Source organism: Herpailurus yagouaroundi, unplaced genomic scaffold (genome assembly GCF_014898765.1).
Source record: "Herpailurus yagouaroundi ecotype Mexico unplaced genomic scaffold, PumYag 139, whole genome shotgun sequence".
Classification (NCBI taxonomy): Eukaryota; Metazoa; Chordata; class Mammalia; order Carnivora; family Felidae; genus Herpailurus; species Herpailurus yagouaroundi.
Genome location: NW_024412394.1, coordinates 67,815,292 through 67,838,066, shown reverse-complemented (window position 1 = coordinate 67,838,066; position 22,775 = coordinate 67,815,292). Strand labels below are relative to the sequence as shown.

Genomic DNA, 22,775 nt, shown 5'->3' with positions numbered 1-22,775 from the left:
GGTGAATTTCCCACTAGGGCTAGGCAAAGATTGTGAGGCTCAGGTCCAAACTCTACATTCCAGCAATGTGCTGAGTGAGGAAATGAATGGACCTCAAGTGGATGTGCTGCTCAAAATGAGACCAGATTCTCTTAAAAAATTCCGAAGTGATAAGAAATTTGCTGTTATACATGGGAGCAAAAATACCGATTTCACAATGAAACCATTTCAATAACATCTATGCTAAATGTATTCATCCCTTAATTACCAAAATGTGAGACCTGAACGCATAAAACTCCTAAAAGAAAACACAGGCAGTAATCTCTTAGGCATCAGCCTTAGCAACATATTTATGGATAGGTCCCCTCACACAAGAGAAACAAAAGCAGAAATAGACTATTGGGACTCCACCAAAATAAAAACCTTTTGCACAGCAAAGGAAACCATCAACAAAATGAAAAGGCAACTTGCTGAATAAGAGAAGATATATCCAACAACAGGTTAATATCCAAAATATGTAAAGAACATCTACAACACCCAAAAAACAAACGAGTCAATTAAAAGATGAGCAAAGGACCTTAATAGACATTCTTCTAAAGAAGACATCCAGATGGCCAACAGACACATGAAAAGATGCTCAACGTCACTCATCACTCAGCATCAGGGAAATGCATACCTAAACCATAATATCACCTCACACCAGTCAGAATGGCTAGTAACAAAAAGACAAGAAATAACAAGTGTTGGTGACGATGTGGAGAAAGGGAACCATCATACCCTGCTGGTGGGAATGTAAATTGTACAGTATGGAGTTCCTCAAAAAATCAAAAATAGAAATGCCATATGATACAGTAATTCCACTACTGAATATTTACCTAATAAAAACCCCAAAACAATTCAAATTCAAAAGATATATATATGCACTCCTATGTTTACTGCAGTATTATTTACAATAGCCAAGACAGGAAGCAACCTAAGTGTCCATCAATAGATATATGGATATGAAAGATGTAGTATGTATATGTATGTATGTATACACACACACACACACACACACACACACACACTGGAATATCAGAATGAGATTTCTGGCATTTTCAACAACATGGATGGATTTCAAGGGTATTATACAAAGTGAAATATGTCAGACAGAGAAAGAGAAATAACATATGATTTCACTTATATGTGGAATCTAACAAGTAAACAGAAAGAGACTCATAAATACAGAATACAAACTGGTGCTTGCCAGAGGAGAAGGTGTAGGGACATGAGAGAAATAGGTAAAGGAGATTAAGGGATACAAACTTCCAGTTATAAAACAAATAACTCACAGAGATGAAAAGTACAGCACAGGGAATACAGTCAATAATATTGTCGTATGGTTACAGATGGTGACTGCACTTACCATGGTGAACACTGCATAATGTACAGAATTGTGAAATCATTATATTGTATACCTAAAGTTAATAAACATTGTATGTCAACTATACCTCAATAATAACAAAAAAAAAATATCCATCTCTGGAAGTGCCTCAAACACCACATATTAGAATGGTGTGCATGTGGCCTTTTCTGACTCTAAATCTTTTAACAGAAAGTAGAATTTTAGAGATCATTCTCTAGAGCCTAATGCTGGACCACACAAGCTCATCTCTTGCACACCTCAGTCACTTTGGTACTGTCTCCCGTGTCGGTCATCTTCACTGGAGTGGAGCGCTGAGACACAGAGCCCTCTTCTTCCCGGTCGGTCCCAGAGTCATCCTCAGAGCTGCTGGACACAGCCTCCTCGCTGGGGGGTGGCGGGGCACTGGCTGCTGTTTTCCGCTGTAACACAGCTTCTTCTCTATTGCTTTTGTTCCTTTAAAAAGATGAATATTGACATAAAGCATCTTTAAATCGATCCTTTGACACTCACTATGCATGACTGTCCAAAATCCTAGTGCTAGAGAAGCACAAGAAAATGGCTGTGAAAAACCAGTTTTTGGATTCAAGTTGTGATTAAGAGAAAACCTTAGCATTTTACCACGTACATGTACTGACCTTCTATGAAGTTAAGCCCTGTTATAAATTCAGAAAATAAACCAGTAAGTGGGTGTAAACCAGTGCAGAAAAGTCTTCTCACCACTTGGTTACTGTGCCTTCCTTTGGTAACTGAAACCAACACTTTCAAAATTTGTCATACAATAATAGAAAACCATAAGTTTGGGATATTAGTAATGTTATCTGTAACCTGTAAAAGCTTCAAGAAAAGGTCAATAGCCAAATCCATGTAAATTTCCTTCCCTTATATGATTTTTATCAATCATAGCACCAGCCGATGATATGTACCATAGTAATGAGCAACTGATGAACACAAACTAAATTTTAGTATTTGTATTGTTAGTAAATAACTATATTTGCTAGACATTCCTTCTAATAGTAGGGAGTAGATGGAAAAAAAAACCCAAAAAACTCAGAATTATGAAAGTATTTACTTTCAGTTCCAAACATGAGAGTGGTAAGAATACTATTTTTTTTAACTCAGATAATATTTTATTGTAATATTTTGGGCTTTAATGAAAAATACTTAATATTTCACTCGTCAAAAAATACTCTACAAAAGACTTAAAATATTGTAATATTTGGAAATGTTTTAGGAAAAGAAAAGGAAATACTATCTGACCACGGGTTACATGTTATAGAAAATAAACTAGTTTCTGACTTTCTGCCAAGTAAAAATTAAAAGTCAATGGTATTTCTGTGCTATGCAGTAATGTAGCTGGTCATTTATGTATTTGTTCCAGGAACTTCTTGAACCCTGACTCCTGAGGACATTTCTTTTAAATTCCTTAGTTTCTGGTCTAAGGCTTAGCATACAGCAATTTAAGACCACATATTTAAGCCACAGAAATGGTGTATCAGGAAGTAGTAATATATATCCCACTGCATAAACCACACGTAGCTAAAATCCAACCAGGATCCCATTCACACTCCCAAATACAATTAGGACTCAGTATCTACAGTCTGGCCAGGGTTTCTGGTCAGAGTCTAGAAAAAATCTTATGACTGGGGTTATTCAGGTCAGTGGCAGCAGTAACAGATTCTTATGCTAGAACACATCACATTTCACTCCAGTTTCTAAGCATGAAGATGTAAATAAATAGTCTTCCCCAGAACAGTAATGGTACAGTAATACACAGAATATGTATTAATTTCTCTACCTGAACATATTTGCTTTAATGGTTCCTTGGGATGCCAACAAAAATACAAGAAAACGAATAGAAATTTTTTACCTAAGTATTTTATGTCGTGGGAAACAGAGGACACTGAGTTATTTATAGGACATAACACATAATATCTGTTACCTGTGCCTATGCCACCTGTGATATTCCTAATTTAAAATAATAAAATGCACCATGTTGCTGAAACTCCTACAAATTCTTTCAATGTTGAATTCTTTAGTAATCCCAGTGCTATGAATAAACTACCTGTAGAGATGCAATAAATGGAATGTGCTCCAAACGATGTGACTTGAAGTTATTCTTTTTGGTGTAAATTATACTGCAAGTGCCATATTATTTTACATAAATCTTTAAAATTTCATTCTATATGCCAATCTTACCCCAATACTGATTTTCCTGTTTCATCTGGTTTACGCACTGTAAACGGACTTGGATCGATGCCAACGGTCTTAGGCATAAAGTCACTGGAGAGAGGGGAAAGAAATTCCATATGAATCACTGTCCATCCTGGTTTCCATTCAATTCACATTCTTACACTATTCCTTCTTAGCCCTCAGAGCTACATATATTCTGAGCCAAATGTTCAGGGGAGCTCAGGTGATCAAAAGGCCATAAAATCCCATGAATTAATGGCACCAGGTAACTTCAATGTTATCAGTCTTCACTGTGAATTTTCTTCATGATTATGGGACCCAATGGTTTTGAATTTAAGATTTTTCTCTACTGGAACAGAGTTGATATCTAAATTACTGCTAAGGTGTATACACTTTGTTTATGCATCACAATTACTTTTGAGGTAAAATTAAACTCATAAAAACCCATGGCAAAACACTAAGCCGCTCAGTTTTATGGACAATGTTTTTATTACACTATCCCACCTAGGGATGCCGACATAATGTTCAAAACCACAGCAGTATCCATTCAAGTATGAGCATCTACCTCATTAGGCTGGGGTTAATTCATTAAAACACTATTGGAACACTTGAAATAGAAACTTTTTGTTCACCACATCCTAAGATAAGCTGAAGCTACTCTGGCACTGTGCAAGGCCTACCTCACCATTACTGATGAAACCAGACCAAACTCCTCAGAGAAGCCAAAAAGGCAAGAGGTGCATGATTCATGCTGATGAGACTTAGGGCTCCAGCAAGGATTCTGCTCCAAGTGCAGCCATTACATTTTTGGAAGGAAAACAAAATAATATTGAATTTGACCCAAAATGCCTATTTGACAGTTTGTAAATATTGTTTTAAATATATAAGTGGTTTAGGGGCACCTGGGTGGCTCAGTCAGTTAAGCATCTGACTCTGGATTTCGGCTCAGGTCATGATCTCATGCTTCATGAGATTGAGCTCCGCGTCAGGCTCTGCACTTATAGAATGGAGCCTGCTTGCGATTCTCTCTCTCTCTCTCTCTCTCTCTCTCTCTCTCTCTCTCTGTCTCCCTCTCTTTCTCCCTCCCTGGCTCATGTGTGCGCAGGTACAGACACACACACTCTCTCTCTCAAAATAAATCAATAAACATTTGAAAAAAAATGTAAGTGGTTTAGGGCCACCTGGGTGGCTCAGTCAGTTAAGTGTCCAACTCTTGATCTCGGCTCCAATCACGATCTCACAGTTGTGAGACTGAGTCCCACGCCGGGCTCTGCACTGACAGTGTGGAGCCAGCTTGGGATTCTCTCTCTCCCTCTCTCTCTGCCCCCTCTCCCCCGAGCACTCTCTCTCTCTCTCTCTCTCTCTCTCTCTCAATAAATAAACATTTTTTAAAAATTGTAAGTGGTTTAATTTTTCTTTATTTTTGAACATATATAGTTGGTCCTCATTATTTGTGGACTCCTTATTTGAGAATTTGCTTGCTCACTAAAGTTTATTCATAACCCCAAAACCAATACTCAGAGCTTTTGTGATCACTTGTGGACATGTGCATGCCCAGAACAGTGGAAAATTAGAGTAACCCAATGCTCACGTTCCCAGCTGATGGAGAACAAGGCGTCACTCTGCCTTGTTTATAGCTGTCATGCTATAAACAAGTGTCCTTTTTACAGTCTATGTACTGCCATGTTTTGCACTTTTTGTGCTGTTTGGTGGTGACCTTGTTGTCTCAAATGACCCCAAGCATAGTGCTGAAGCTCTCTAGTGTTTCTAAGCACAAGAAAGCTGTGTGTTGGAAAGAAAATACGTGTGTTGGAGAAGCTTTGTTCAGGTAGGAGTTATAGTGCTCTTTGCTGTGAGTTCAATGTTAATGAATCAACAATATATCTTAAGTAAGGCATCTTTAAACAGAAACATACAACATGGTTATGTATTGACTGGTTAATGAAAATGTTGTGACCAGAGGCTTGCCAGGAACCTAAACCTGAATTGCAATGGTTCAGTATTCTCTAATTCAGTTATTACAGGAACTTTATAGAACATAACTCATGCAAGTAAATAATCAACTATACAATATATACACATATGCATAACATCATTCATCCTTTGCTGAGTTGAAATATTCTGGAAATGACAATGACCTCACAGTTAAAACTTCTAAACTTTTAATAAGTTTCACTCAAAATCAACCAAGTAAATATTCTCAACTTTCCATCTGAAACTAAAGCAAAATATGGAGTGGTTTCTAGGAAACAAAACCATAGGATATGTTTCTACATGTACATTAAGTCTAGACATACATATATCACATTGGAAGAAAATGTAAAATACACAAATGTAAACTTTATTATAAAAAATGATAATCAAGAAGTTATTTGCTTTGCCTAATTTTCTTACTCTAGTCCCATCACTTTTCTAAAGATCCCACAAAACTCTAACAGAGACACAGAAAAATGAAGTATATTCAAAAGTGACATACCAAGATGAAGAGTCTGAAAACAATGTCATGTGAATTATGAAAAGAATGAAGGATATTTACCCTAAAAAAATTAATACTGCTTCTTCAAATATCTGGAGGGCTGTCATACAGAAGAGGAACTAGACTTGTCCTATTCCTAATAAGAATAATAAAATAATGATAGCCACCATTTATTAGTCACCCACCTAGGTTGGTCACTCCATTAAGGCATTTGGCATGTATGTGTATATATGTGTGTGATACACATGCCCCTATCTACATAAAAGAAGAAGCTGAGACTCAGATAAGTTGGATAATTTTCTCAAGGTCACACAGGTAGGCAGTGGCTGATCTACAATTCACACCCTTGCTTTTCTAGTACCAAAGACTATGCTTTATTCTACTAATTTATGCTGGCTCTCAGTTTCTGTTCAATTTTAAAAAGTGAGTTTACTCCAAATGACAAACTAGGACCAATGGGAGGCAGATTTCAACCTACTAAAGGGAAGAAATTAACTCCAGTTATCTAACACTAGAAGGGACTATCTCCTAAAGTAGTGGGCTACTCATCACAGGGGGTATTCAGAGGCTGTACAATCCCTGCTAGCAGCCTTGCAGAATGGACTTATGGCAAAGCAAGGCTTATCTATATAAACTAGGAAAACTAAAGTTCCCAAATCTTTACAGTATCAGAGCACTCACAACATACCGTGCTGAACTTGTCATAGCCAAGCAAAAGGTATCATCAAAACTACTCAGTTCGTATGGTCGAAAGAACTCGTTGTGGATGTCAATCTCTTCTTCGTATTTGTGGAATTTCTTCACTATCAACTTCTTTAAGTTCGCGGCACAGATAACTAAGAGAGATATGCCCGTTACTCTTAAAGTCTTTAGATTACATCTAGCCAACGAGGTTCAGCTCCGGCCTCTAGCACTCAGACACTTGACAAAGAGATGAGCTATGTGCACAGAATATACAGTGCAGAGCCGAGTGTGATAAGCTCCAAGGGGGCAGGAAGGCCTCTGGAAGGGTGGGAGCAGGGAGTTATTTCAGAAATCAAACAACTCAGCTCTTTGAATTCTGTTTTGCTTTGAAATAAATATCCTCTGCCTTCTAGATATAAATTGTGCAGCTATTTCACTAAATTTTCCTTCATATTTATATTTCAAATCTTGTTTAAGGCCAAGGTTAGACTGCTATAGTTCTTTCCTTTCTTCTGGAACAACAAATCTTAGCAATAGGAATTATGATTTTTCCCAGAATTTCAAGGTTACAAATACTTTTAAAAAATTAATTAATAATTTATTAAAAGCTAAAAATCATTTGCAATCTTCTTAGTTCATGGCCTTTACTATCAAAGTTGGAATGCCTAACCATGACTAGATGGAATCCTCAACTGGAATGTTCCAGACTGGCAGTCAGTCTTACCTACTGCCTTCTCACAACTGAGAAATCTGGCTTGTTCAAGGTCAGAGGAATCAGTAACAGAATGAGGGCTACACTCTATTTAAAACTGGGAAATTATTTCAATTTGGAAACATCATTTGAATGTATTGTACATTTGAGGTTATTCATTTAATAAAAAAAATTTCTTGCCTTTCTGACAAATATACGAAATGAAATTTAAACTTTAGTGACTAAAATGTAATTTTATATACATATCTGTATATTTTTTCACTGTTTAGACACAGGAAAAGTTTTTATTTTTCCTTATGAATGGGTCTTAACTTCCTTCCCATTACCCCCAAATATTTAGAAACATAATAAGTACTAGTTTAAAATGGTAAACTAATATATTATATCCATTAAACATTTAAGGAACATACTTAACAACTGTAAAACACAATAAAAGAAATATAACACAATCCCTGGAAGTCATCTAAGATGTTAACAATCCCCTATAATAACAGCAACATAAAACTGAGTAGTCATTAATTTCTTTTTAATGAAATATTATATGCAAATAATGTAATGCTTCAAGTTCATTTAGAAATATTTCCAGAATACGTTGGTATAAAAACTATATAAAAACTAAAAGAGAAACAGTGTACCTACCTTCATCATAAGGCAGTGGTAAATGTTTTATTACCTCTGGTGTCCACCAGTAAGTGTAACTATAAAATTAAAAAAAAAAAATTAAAGAATAAGGTGAACCAATTGTAAATACTGGTTTTCTACAATTCATTGGATAAAAGGGGTGGAAGGTCTATAGTAAGATGCTGCCTCCTACTTTAAGGTTAGTTTTTTTTTTTTTTTCTTTTTAAAACATGTTTGTAAAGCTTGGGGCATAGTAGGTCTCCAACATGGCTACTACTTTCCCAAACTTCTTATTTCAGCTATGTCATTGATGTACAAAAATTCCATGAACACATCTGAGAGTCAAGTGCTCTGATGTTACTTAATTACTGTTAGCTAAAAACGATTTGGGTATACCAAGCCAGACTCTCAGAGCTGCTGTTTACTTCTCCCCAGATTGTTGCCCGCATTACTCTGCAAGCCAGCGAGCAGCAGGACCTTGACCCAAGTTCTACAGCCAAGACTCTTACACATGGTTATCTGAGAATTAGATTACTTCTTCCACTCTGCTCTGCATGTATGGGTCTGTGTATAGTTAATTGCAATAGTTAACCAAAATCATTAAGTGAATGGACAGTCCTGAAGAACAAGTTCCCTTAGAAAACAGTATAGGCCCTGTTAATCTTTAACTATAAATATTCACTACTTGATTACAGAGGCCAGTTAGAGGAAGGTAGGGAATTTCAATCATCTGGATTTCTGCCAGAAGACTCATCTACTGTGAGCAGAGAATCTGAAAACAACAACAACAACAAAACCCTGAACTGCCCTCTCTCTGAACATTGGATATGTTCTGATAATCAAATTCTGATAAATTGGGTCTTCAGGGGGAAAATGCTATATCAAAGTTCATGAGCACTAGGAAGGAGAGTAATGTGAAACAGTATATCAAAATATATTAAAAACACAGATTTTCAAAACATTTATTAAAAAAAAGCCTATGACAAAAAATGCTAAGAAGATAATTTTATTTTATTTTTTCTTAAAAAAATTTTTTAAATGTTTATTTATTTTTGAGACAGAGAGAGACAGAGCATGAACGGGGGAGGGGCAGAGAGAGAGAGGGAGACACAGGATCCGAAGCAGGCTCCAGGCTCTGAGTCATCACCCCAGAGCCCGACACGGGGCTCGAACTCACAGACCACGAGATCGTGACCTGAGCTGAAGTCGGACGCTTAACCGACTGAGCCACCCAGGCGCCCCTAAAAAGATAATTTTAAATAAATGAAAGCTTTCTAAAAATAAAATGCTGACATTATAATCGTGAATAATCCCAATTATGAAGAATAGGGGTATTTAAATGAAATAGGCAACAGAGAGAACTTTCCTAGAGATGGCAAGCAGAATATATAACCAAGGATAATGGGAAAAAGGAACATAATGCCTAATGAACTGGGGGGGGGGTGCAGAAAGTGAGATGATAACAGGAAAGGCTCTTCAAGTTTTGCTTGAGACTGAAGTTATGCTTTAGAATAGTGCTTCTCAAAATTCAGAGCATACAAAAACAGACACACAGACCAATGGAATAGAAAAGAGAACCCAGAACTGGACCCACAAATACAAGACCAACTAATCTTTGACAAAGCAGGAAAGAGTATCCAGTGGAAAATAGACAATCTCTTTAGCAAATAGGACTGGGAGAACTGGACAGCAACATGCAGAAGAATGAAACTAGACCACTTTCTTACACCATACACAAAAATAAACTCAAAATGGATGAAGGGACCTGAATGTGAGACAGGAAATCACCAAAATTCTACGGGAGAAAGCAGGCAACAACTTCTCTGACCTAAGTCACAGCAATTTCTTACTTGACACATCTCCAAAGGCAAGAGAATTAAAAGCAAAAATGAAGTATTGGGATCTCATCAAGATAAAAAGCTTCTGCACTGCAAAGGAGACAATCAACAAAACTAAAAGGCAACCAATGGAATGGGAAGAGATATTTGCAAATGACATATCAGATAAAGAACTCACCAAACTCCACACCCGAAAAACAAATAATCCACTGAAGAAATGGGCAGAAGACATGAATAGATACTTTTCTAAAGAAGACATCCAGATGGCCAACAGACACACGAAAAGATGCTCAATGTCAATCCTCATCAGGGAAATACAAATCAAAGCCACAATGAGATACCACCTCACACCAGTCAGAGTGGCTAAAATGAACAAATCAGGAGACTACAGATACTGGCGAGAATGTGGAGAAACAGGAACCCTCTTGCACTGTGGGAATGCGAACTGGTGCAGCTCCTCAGGAAAACAGTGTGGAGATTCCTCAAAAACTTAAAAATAGAACTACCCTATGACCCAACAATAGCACTGCTAGGAATTTACCGAGGGGATACAGGAGTGCTGATGAACAGGGGCACATGTATCCCAATGTTTATAGCAGCGCTTTCAACAATAGCCAAATTATGGAAAGAGCCTAAATGTCCATCAATTGATGAATGGATAAAGAAGATGTAGTTTATATATACAATGGAATACTACTTGGCAATGAGAAAGAATGGAATCCTGCCATTTGCAGCAACGTGGATGGAACTGGAGGGTATTATGCTAAGTGAAATAAGCCAGGCAGAGAAAGACAGATACCATATGTTTTCACTCATATGCAGATCCTGAGACACTTAACAGAAGACCATGGGGGAGTGGAAGGGGAAAAAAAAAAGTTACAGAGAGGGAGGGAGGCGAACCATAACAGACTCTTAAATACAGAGAACAAACTGAGGGTTCATGGGGGGTGGGCAAAGAGGAGAAAGTGGATGATGGGCATTGAGGAGGGCACTTGTTGGGATGAGCACTGGGTGTTGTATGGAAGCCAATTTGATAATAAATTATATTAAAAAAACAAAAATAAAAAGCAAAAAAAAAAATCAGTGCACACACGAACACTTAAGGAGATTCTGTTAAAAGACAGATTCTGATTCAGTAGGCAGTGCCTGAGATTCTGCATTGATGACGAGTTCCCAGTGATTCCAGAGGGGGTGGTCCTCAGGCTGCTTTTTGAACAGCAAGGTTTTTGAACATGAAAAGAACAAAAAAGAGTTATGCCTGCTGCTTGCAGATAATTCACATTTATTTTCAACATTTAGTAAGCACCTACTGTGTCAAACACCATTCTGTGTCTTAGAAATGCCACGTTGAAAATAATGACAGAGAAAAGTAAAGCTACTTAATTCCAGCACTGTTTCTATCTTCAACAGACATGGTAAGTTTCATGCTGGAAAGAGAAAAACGAGAGAAGAGAGAAGCATGTATAGCCCAAGAGACGGAAGGAAGCAGTGCAGCATCTCTTAAGAGCATTCAAGTGTCCTGGTCTATAGATGGGATCAATAATCTTTTCAAGAAGAGTGAAGAACGGAACTTATACTAAAAATGAGCAAATGTAGTCTTGATGCTCAAAATGAGAGGGTAATAGATTACAAAAACTATACATCAAAGAATGTGATGTCAATTTCAGCAAGATAACAGAATCAAGTATTAAACAGAGATGTGAATAACCTAAAAGGATAAAAGGATAACTTCTATCCTTAGACTCCACATCCAAACCACACCAATCTAATCTCATTTTCTTTTCTTTTCTCATAGGAGAATCAGACTATCAGATCAGAAGAATGAGAAAGCATGGAATAATTAAGGTGTGTGTGTGCACACGCATGCATGCACATGCATGTGTACACAGGTGTAAATTCCATTTTGTAATCACTTAATCTTCACAGAGGAGGAAAATAAAGAAGGTATCAGCTAGTATATAAGAAATTGCCTAAAGAATGATGCTCACAATTAGCTTATCTAAGATAAAGCAGTAAACATTATAAAGAATATGTTTAAACTCAGAACATACCACGTGGAGGAAAAGAATTATGAGACAGTCCTGTTTTAGCAACTTGAAACAGGCCATAGATTTTTTTCTGAATATTATTAAACTGTAATTCCCTAAGCAAGATAAAAATAACTTAATACTTTTGAAAAGTATTTTGGATTTTGAAAAGTCCAGTTCCTCTAGGTAGGTCTCAGCACAGAAGCCCATGAGAAACACCTGCCCAGGGAAGAAGAGCTGACACAAATGGAAGATGAGAGCATCTGAGAGGACTCAGCCCAGGACAGGGAGGATCTCTGTTACCTCCACCTCCAAGTACATTTACTCAGAGGAAGAGTCCTGCAGCAAGGTAGAACCTGCTTTGGGACCAGGGATCAGAAGACAGGAGACTGCAAGTTGGTGCCACTTCTTCCTTTGCATAAAATACCTAATATGCCAGTTGCTCTGCTCTTTTTCAGTCCCTAGAATTGAGTACTCAATTCCACAGGCTCACATAGGAAGGTGAGGGGGACTAAAAAAAGACTCTTTTTTAATTCCCCTAGCTAACTTGGGAGCTCTCTGAATTAATATATATATATATATGGACTTCAGCAAAGCAATCAATCTTTGTGAACAAAATAGAGAAATGTGGGCAGGAGGACAGTACAGTTAAATGATGACAACAGATTAAGTTACAGCCATTTAAATAAGTCCTACCAAAAATCAGGTTAAGGTAGAAGGAGTTGTCTGGTGGTGCCCATACAGCTCTGCCATCTACCTTATTCTACTCAACATTTTTCATCAAGTATTTTTATCAGGATCAAGATGGCCAGCTGATTAAATCTGAAGAAGCTACAAAGCTACAGGTAATACTTAATAAAAAGGATACACGTTTAACCCCCCTTTTTGGAAGCAGGCAAAGCACAGAAGACCAAGAATGCTCAAATGAGCATACAAGAATGGTACAGATAAGGCACGGTATCAGGACATGTTAAAGACACTTGGGAGTTCTAACAGACAGGAAGCTCAGAGAATCAACATTATGATGGCATTGCTGAAAACAGCTAATGCAATCTTAGACTTGATAATAAACAGAGTATCCAAGACAAGAGAAGCAATGGCTCCAATGGTCCCACAATATTTGGCACAAATCAGATCAAACTCTGACCATTACTGAACCCAGGTTTGGGTACCACAATTTAAAAAGAATATTGGGGCGCCTGGGTGGCTCAGTCGGTTGAGCGTCCGACTTCGGCTCAGGTCATGATCTCACAGTCTGTGAGTTCAAGCCGTGCGTCGGGCTCTGTGCTGACAGCTCAGAGCCTGGAGCCTGCTTCAGATTCTGTGTCTCCCTCTCTCTCTGCCCCTCTCCTGCTCATGCTCTGTCTCTCTCTGCCTCAAAAATAAATAAAAACATTAAAAAAAATAAAAAGAAAAAGAATATTGATGCTGACTGGAATCCATAAGAAGAGAGCATTCTGAATCCCAAAGAGGCTTAAAACCCAGTATGTGAGGAGCAGCGGAAGACAATGGGGTTATTTAACCTGGAGAAGAAGAGATATTGAGATGGTGTGAACTTCAGGTTTTTAAAAGACTATAAAGTGGATAGAGAAATCGTGTTCTTAAGGTCTCAGGGGGCTGAACTAGATTAGTAGGTAAAGTTACAGAGAAGCAGATCTCAGCATGATAGGAGAAAAAATTGTGAACTGTCTGAAAAGAACTGCCCCCTCAACCAGACACATCCCAGATAACAAACCAGGACTAGTCAAGCACAGGCCAGATGACCTCTCCTGGGAAGACACCAAGGGAGCTCACATATCAGACAGTGACTAGAGCCGGGCAATCTCTCAACTCTGAGTCAATGAAGTGATTAATGTTTAATATCTAAAAACATCTTGGTGACATGATAAACACTGATTCAATAAATAACATCTTAGATGATATATCTCCTATTAACCTAATGCAGAACAAAGCTTCATTTAGTGGTTGTAGGCAGATCAATGAAAGTGAGCCCTTTGAATAACAGAAGTAGTTACCTCAAGAGAACCTGGTTTGGATGAACTCTAGTCAGAGCTAGGTTTATTTTCCCTTCCCTTATCATTCAATAAAAATATATCAGAATAATTCATTGGTAAACACAGTGTAAAATATAGGATACTCACCAAGTTTGGAAACACAAGCAAATACATATAAAGTGTTTATTGATATTATAAGTGATAAAATATTATTATCTAAGTTTCCAGATTTTATGGTCATCCTGTATGATTTTTAGTAAATGTTACAACTAGGGAATGTAATCTCCTTTAAAGAACAGTAACAGTACTAACACCTATTTGATTTATGTGCTAAGCATTTATATTACTTCATCTGATGCTCAGAAACATGTACAAGTTAGGATAGTGCTATTATCTCTATTTCACTCATAATGGCAATGGAGTCTTAGACCGGTTATGTAACTTGCCCACAATCACAGGTTTTAACTGGAGGCCATCTCTCCAGAGCCTGACAGCTTCAGAATCGTGTTTATTCTGTGTCAGACCTAGTACCAAAGAGTTCTCACACATCGAACCCTCAGAATGACCCTGTGAGTTGTGCATGGTCACCTCCATTTGACAGATGAGCAGAAAGGGTTTCCAGAGTTTAAGGAAGAGGCCTAAGGTCGCACATTTGCAGAAATTCTAAATTGGCCCCACCCGACCCTGAAGTCCACACTCTCACCCAGTTGACTGCTTCAGGCTAAACTGTTCCTTTTATCTGAGAGTTATGATACTGACTTAACTGTCACCAAAATAACCAGTATAGGTGGATGACAACAGAAAGTCCAAAATAAAACAGTGAAATTTACCTTACACACTTTGTAAGTACTGTTTTTGAGCAGTATTTACTGTTGACAACATTACCTGATTTTTGGAATTTTGACATTCTGGAGGAAAAAAAACCCAACAACACAAAAACAGGAGACCAAACCAATGGAGAGAGGCATGTTATCTACTGTGATAAAACTTTATTTTCAGTGGCAGGCTTGCAGATGATTCTTGCTGAATCATCTAACTAGCTAAATATCTCAGTCAAGACACATTTCTCTCCATTCTCTCTGCAACCTCAGTTTCCTTTTTTTTTTTTTAAATAGAAAATGGGGATATAACAGCAGCTTCCTTTGTTGCCATAAATAAGCTCCACCACTGTCTGTCTTAGTGATCAGTTATGTAACTTGAGGTGAGCAAGTCGTTTAAGGTACACTTGTTATACACTAGCTAATTTCTGCAGCAGAAAATTGAGTGTTGGTTGTTCCCAAGTTGTATGTTAATCGCTTTAATACTGGAGGGGCCCTGGGTGGCTCAGTCAGCGGTAAGCATCTGACTTTGGCTCAGGCCATGATCTCTCGGGTTTGTGGGTTCAAGCCCTCGGTCGGGCTATGCACTGATAGCTGGGAGCCTGGAGCCTGCTTCAGATTCTGTGACTTCCTCCCTGTCTGTCACCCTCTTGTGCTCCCTCTCTCTCAAAAATAAATAAATATTTTTTAAAAAGAGCTTTAATACTTGGGGTGCCTGGTGGCTCAGTTGGTTAAGCGTCAGACTTCGGCTCAGATCATGATCTCAGATCAAACTCTTTGGAGTTTGAGCCCCGCATTGGGCTCTGTGCTAACAGCTTGGAGCCTGGAGCCTGCTTCAGATTCTGTTTCTCCCTCTCTCTCTCCCCCTCCCTGTGCTCGTGCTCTGTCTCTCTCTCTCTCTCAAAACTAAATACATTTAAAAAATTTTTTAAAAAAGCTTTAATACTTGAAGGTAACATAAAATTCGGAAAATCACCCACATATACCCATAGTGAATTGTGTCACCAAAGCTAAATACAGGTATTTACATTCATCTCTCACCAAATCAACACAATTAGTTCCAAATTTTTTGTTTATCAGCAAAAATTCAGAGGCAATCATTTATTAATAGTAAATTTAATGCTTCATTTATTGGGAAAGTAAGCTCAAATAATACGTTGGTTATTCCACTAATATGCACTTACAGGAACAAATCTGACAAACAGAAATTCTGACACATCCCTAATATTTTAAACATTCCTGAAGCAACACAGAATTTGATAATAACTGCAACATCAGCACTTGCTAATTCACCAGTTGTTTGTGGTCTGGTCACACAGACAGATTGGCAATGACCCCTGTAGTGTGTGGGAGGCACTGTTGCACAAAGTAAGAGTTATATCGAACCGATGCTGTAAGAGAAAGGCATGATGAGAGAACTTGATATTGTAGGCCCTTGAGCAGAATGCTCCAGTCTCCAACCTCATATGTATGAATTGTCTTGCTCATGTGGCAAAATGGACTATATTAGTACATGACGCCTCAATCACAACCACTAAACAGTCTTCTCATTAAACCCTCACAATGACTCTGTGAGGTATGCCCCATCATTTACATTTGCAGATGAGGAAAATGAGACTGGGAGAAGTTAAATAACTAATCGTAGGTCACATGATGACAGAGAGTCAACCTGACCCTGAGGCCACACCACACAGTGTCCTATCAAAACACATCAGGTAAACACTTCATTTCTTTTGAGAATATTAGTATCAATTTAACTGTCATCAAAATAATCCCAAATGGCTAATGAATCTAGAAAGCCCTGAGTAAAAGGGGTGATGAGAGTAGTATCTGTCACTAGAGTCACTATTCTGGTTTCCTGTCTTCACCAGAGTCACCCAAGAGCTGGTTATGCTTCCTGAAGGGAAGAGCACTGGAACATTCGAACTCTGGAATTCCAAAGTGATGTTCACTTGAAAACCAAAGATTGACTCCCTACATGTGAGGGTTCTTCAGAGTTCCCCATCTATAGGAAGCACTCGGAAATAATGTTGATGGTTTGCTTTAGTGGAGCTACAACTTACATTCAATGATGAAGTTCTGAAACTTTCTTTCTATCTTACGAAAAATGCAAACCACCAATTATTAATGACAAGTTCCCAAAGCTACCATCAAGACACCAACAATACTGAATTCCTCATGGCAAACATGTAGTAAGACTGACTACTTTAGCCTCTGTGATTATTTCTCAAAAATGAAAGTATCTTATATTCAAAGTAACATCAAATCTGAGTTTACATAAAATACTAGGACAAAAAATACCTTCTTCTTGTTGGTAAAAGTCTCATCGTATTTTTATGATGCAAGTAAAAATCTGTTGGGAGTTCCCAGAGATGAGGTTTCCCTTCAGTGGGATGAAAAACTCCCAGGAAGAGATTAATGGAATCTTGTCTATCAGCATCTAAAAAGCAAAAATAGGCATTTCAGGAAATCCGCTACTGAGATATACAACTCAGGAGAATGTTTTCTCAGGAGGATAAAGGGTACAACTGTGATTTCATAACACATACCTTTGAAAACAACAGTATTTATACTCCAAAAGTCATACACATACCCCAAATCTAAAATAGTCACCAAGATTTTGAGCAGAATTAAAACCTTGCTTCAAAATGCTTCATGTTTGTTCCATCCCTTTCACAATATGGAGGAGACGGAACACAAACTGCTTCTTGAATTTTGAGAGACTCTTAAAAATCTTTAAGAACCGCCATAATACCAAAGTGATTTTATTTTTAGGATAAGAGCATAGTTTTGCTATTCGTTATTCTACCTGAAACAAATACATCTTCATTTTATTACAAAGACAAGGAGACATGTCAGAAACAAACACGATGGCTCAACTCCTATCCATATTCTGTTGCACAACTTTGAACAAGTTAGTTTGCACAGTTTCCACTTTTAATCCTTGAAAAGGTATCTACTCTTTCTTTAGTACCAACAACGTTTACAACATCTTCTGTCCCCCTCAGTTGTGGGCCTGGCCCATTCCCTCCTGTGTCTGATAATGACGGCAGAGTGGGCACATAGATAACAGCCTCATTCTAACTATTCAACCACCCCCAAATTACTAACTTATGTATGCATATATATTGTGTTTCCTTCCTTTCCTAATTATATTTTGGTAAAAATGATGATAAGCATGAAAGGGTCTCATGAAGCACCCTTCCCATTCGGCACTGGCGTCCTACATTCTTTCCCCTCATTTCCTTCTTTCCATTCTTGTCTCGGAGCCCTGTATATTCAAGTTTGGGGCAGGCAGCCACAATATAAATAATAACCTCTTTCTGAAAATGAGCACAGAACTAAAGACAGCCCAGCAGCAAGGGCTGCTTTTGAAACAAGATAACATTACCATAAAATCAATCTTCCAACAGCTACAGTGAACACAGATATTTCTGAAATTAGCAACACTGTTCTCATGGACTATTTGGTCATTTCGGCAAAAGCAATAAATGAAATATGGTACATCAAACATGTATTCCCGTTACTAGTATTTTGACAGGAAGTGTTCCATTAAAGCAGCATTTACCTTTCAGGCCAAAAGTAATATATAAAAGGGATGTGTTCATATGCTGAATATACTTGGAGACTTTTTGCCACTTTTGAGAGAAAACAAGTATTAAATGATGCAGACATTACCGCCCCAATTTGCACCCTCTTTACACAGTACAAAAGTAAACAAGCTGCTTTTATGTAATTACATTCTTTATGCTTCTTGCATAGCCTTGATGGCACTTAATAACTCATACTATGCAGGACCTCAAAATATCTTAATACTATCTAGAGAAGCTTTCCATTTTTCAGCTGCGTTTTCAAGGAGTCTTTCATTTTTTAAACTGGATAGTTGCTTCCTTTAATTTTTAGCAAGTATGATAAAATGTGAGATGTGAGAAACATAACCAAATAAAAGATATGTCTTCAAAGGACCATAATGAAGACTTGTTGAATGTGCTGCTGTTGCTATAACTTAAAATATATCCATGGTGTACATGGTCCCTAAGGACTCCAAGGCCGGTTTAATGAGCCTGAGGTTCTTTTCCTGCCTACTTTTGACTGCAAATAAGACAATCACCCTCAGGAAGACAGTAATACTTTGGATATGGATAAGGGCTTAAAACAGGTAGGTTCTCTGTAGTTGTAGATAACAAGAGGACAATGATTACCTATTTTTGTACTCAATCATGCTTTAAAGGAAAAAAGAGTAATACCCCATTCAAACTCCACTCAAACAGCTAAACACTAACCAGTTTATTATGTATGTATGAAACGGATGAGGCTTGACTATAACAATCCTTTTTAATTATTTTTAATTAGAGAAAAATTATTTTGGAACTAGAATATTATTATGCTAATACTAAATTAAGTTTGTAATGAAGTAGCCTCTGAAATCAGTAATGGAAAGGAATGTTATTCAATAAATAGCACTGTTTAATTATTGCAGGGGAGGGGACAATAAAATTAGATCCCTACTTCATACTATTTATTGAAATAAATACCAATTAAATGTGAGAAAGACAGAGATCAACACTGGAATAGAAAAAGAGAAACACGCAATTTTCGAAAGAAACAGAAATGGACAATGAACATACTAACATTCAACTTTACTAGTTATCCAACAAATGTTAATTAAAACAATATACGATTTCTTACCTATTTAAGGTGGCAAATAGTTATCAAAATGGGCACTCCCATACTCTGCTGAGGGAACATTAACTGCTTGATGGTATCCATTCTCTAAGGCAATTTGGCAACACAGATATTCCTTGCTTTCTGAAAGTTTGCATTATGCCTCTTGACTTAGGAAAGACCTACATTAGTGCCTGTTAATGCTAACAGAAAAATCTGAAGAGGATTTTAACTTTTATGAAAATAGCTGTTACTGTACTAATGTAGGACTTTCCTAAAAGCAAAGTGGTGTAACTCAGACTTCTGGAAAGTGGGGGATACTCTTCACTTTATGCCATTTCAGCTTACCAAAGTTTTCACAGGAACATTCTACTTTCCCTGAAATATCTATAGTCTCTGACCTGATATGCTTCTGGAACTTTCCTAACATCAAAAATATGGCAAAAAAGAGTGTATGTTTAAAAGGAAACTAAATGCAAAGTAATAGCAACTAAGTTACGATGTTTCTAAATGATAGACTGCCATAGGCTGCTAAAAATCATGTTGTAGAAGAATATTTAAGGTCATAAAGATTATTCACATTATCTAAAAGGGCAAATGCAGAATATAAATATTACATGTATGGAAGAGTCATGTTCTCCTAAATATGAACAAGTGGCTATCTTTGGAAGGTAAAGATTATATGATTTTATTGTGAGCTATTCTGTACTTTCTATAATTACTTTCATAATTAAAAAAAAAGAACTACCATTCATTCACTCATCCAAGAACCTATATGTTCCACACTGGGGAAACAGTAATATATAATACTTACTCTGGCTCCAGGTGGGGTTCACATTCCAATTGGCAAATAAAAATATACACAAGTAAATAATGTATAAGGTACATTCAAGGGATGTAAGTTCTATGAAGACACTGAAAGAGAGCAATATGGGAGCGAAGGGAGGGGACAGAGCCACTTAGATTGGGTAGTCAGGGCAGGGGTAGAGGCTGAAATGTCTGAGGAAGTAACATTTGAACTGTAAAAATGAGAAAGAGGTGGTCACACAAAGCTCTGGGGGCTTTGTGCTCAAGCAGAACAAACAGACACAAAGGCCTGCTGGGGTAACAAACTGGGCAGCTCCGGGAATAAAGAGAAAGCCAGAGAGGGTGGAGGGCAGTGGACCAGGGAAACAGCCAAATTAGAGACAAAAGGCACCAGGTCACACAGGCCTCGTAGGTTACAGTAGAGAGTTTTATTTTATTTTAAAGAGGGAAGTGATACTGTCTGACTTCAGTTTTGAAAAGATCCCTCTGGCTGCTATTTACAGCAGGGGCAGAAGCAGGGAGGCAGGAGGTGGATCAGGAGCTGAAACAGTTGTTCAGACTGCTTGCACCAGCATGGCAGCAGTCAGGATGAAACACAGCAGAAGGATTTACAATATATTCTGGAGGTTGAGATGAGAGTTGCCTAGAGATGGGGCCAGGGTGGAGGGGAGGGGGAGATAAGTGAGGAAAATAAAAGGAATCGGGGATGATTCCTAGGTTTCTGAACTGAGCAATGGGTGCTGAAGTGGAAAAACCAAGTGGAGAAACACATTTGAGTCAGTCTCAAAAATGATCACTTGAGATTCTTACTGGATACCTGTGGTAGTTAGTGCATTTTGTATGGAACTAAATTTTGTATGGAACTACAAAAGACTCCAAATAGCCAAAGTAATGTTGAAAAAGAAAACCAAAATGGGAGGCATCACAATTCTGGACTTTAAGCTGTATTACAAAGCTGTAATCATCAAGACAGTTTTGGTACTGGCACAAAAACACATACATTGATCAATGTAACAGAATACAGAACCCAGAAATGGACCCACAAACACATGGTTAACTAATTTTCAACAAAGCAGGAAAGAATCTACAATGGAAAAAAAACAGTCTTTTCAGCAAATGGTGCTGGGAAAACTGGACAGCGACATGCAAAAGAATGAAACTGGACCACTTTCTTACAACATACACAAAAATAAATTCAAAATGGATGAAAGACCTAAACATAAGACAGGAAACCATCAAACTCCTAGAGGAGAACATTCGCAGCAAACTCTTTGACCTTGGCCACACCAGCTTCTCACAAGACACATCACCAGAGGCAAGGTACACCAAAGCAAAAATGAACTATTAGGACTTCCTCAAGATAAAAAGCTCTGCACAGCAAAGGAAACAATCAACAAAACTAAAAGGCAACCAACAGAATGGGAGAAGATATTTGCAAATGACGTATGGATAAAGGGCTAGTCTCCAAAATCTATAAAGAACTTATCAAACTCCACACCCGAAAAACAAATAATCCCATGAAGAAATGGGCAGAAGACATGAAAAGACACTTTTCCAAAGAAGACATCCAGAGGGCCAACAGACACATGAAAAGATGCTCAACATCACTCATCATCCGGGAAATACAAATCAAAACCATGATGAGAGTCCACCTGACACCTATCAGAATGGCTAAAATGAACAACACAAGAAACAACAGGTATTAGGGAGGATGTGGAGAAAGGGAAACCTTCTTGTACTGTTGATGGGAATGTACACTGGTGCAGCTACTCGAGAGAATAGTATGGGGATTCCTCAAAAAATTAAAAGTAGAACTACCTTATGACCCAGCAATTGCACTATTAGTTATTTACCCACAGGATAAAAATACATATTCAAAGGGGCACGTGCACCCCAATGTTTATATTTATAGCAGCGTTATCAACAATAGCCAAACTATGGAGAGAACACAAATGTCTATCAACTGATGAGTGGATAAAGAAGATGCAGTATATGTAGACGATGGAATATTACTCGGCAATCAAAAAGAATGAAATCTTGCCATTTGCAACAATGTGGATGGAACTAGAGTGTATTATGAGAAGTGAAATAAGTCAGTCAAAGAAAGACAAATCCATATGATTTTACCTATATGTGGAATTTAAGAAACAAAACAGATGAACATATAGGAAGGGGGAAAAAAGAGGAGAGAGGGGAAACAAACCACAAGAGACTCTTAATGATAGAGAACGAACTGAGGGTTGGTGGAGGGAGGTGAGTGGGAGATGAGCTAGATGGATGATGGGTATTAAGGAGGGCACTTGCTGGGATGAGCACTGGGTGTTGTATGTAAGTGATGAATCACTGAATTCTACTCCTGAAACCAATATTTGCACTGTATGTTAACTAAAATTTAAATGATAAATAAATAATTTTTAAAAAGATATGCATGGTAGTAAGAAATCTGGTCCACAAGACCTTTTTCTCTCTAGTGTCACACACGTAAGTATTTTATATCGCATGGCAAAGGGGACTTTGCAGATGTAACTGAGGTTACTAATCATTGACTTCAACATAGGG

At 37.7% G+C, this 22,775-nt stretch overlaps 1 protein-coding gene across 4 annotated transcripts in view; it reads right to left on the bottom strand.

The window, feature by feature from the left end:
- Nucleotides 1–22,775, bottom strand: part of FIG4 (FIG4 phosphoinositide 5-phosphatase) — a 131,497-nt gene that overhangs the window by 47,593 nt on the left and 61,129 nt on the right. For all 4 annotated transcript variants that reach the window (XR_005789957.1, XM_040474363.1, XM_040474364.1 and 1 more), the window contains exons 16-20: nt 17,046–17,184; nt 8,086–8,144; nt 6,739–6,886; nt 3,581–3,664; nt 1,642–1,837 (exon numbers count right to left, since the gene is read on the bottom strand). Coding sequence is in view for 3 of the 4 variants with exons in the window: in XM_040474363.1 (XP_040330297.1) it covers nt 1,642–1,837; nt 3,581–3,664; nt 6,739–6,886; nt 8,086–8,144; nt 17,046–17,184 (626 nt within the window). In the remaining variant the exon portion in view is untranslated. The remainder of the gene's footprint in view (nt 1–1,641; nt 1,838–3,580; nt 3,665–6,738; nt 6,887–8,085; nt 8,145–17,045; nt 17,185–22,775) is intronic.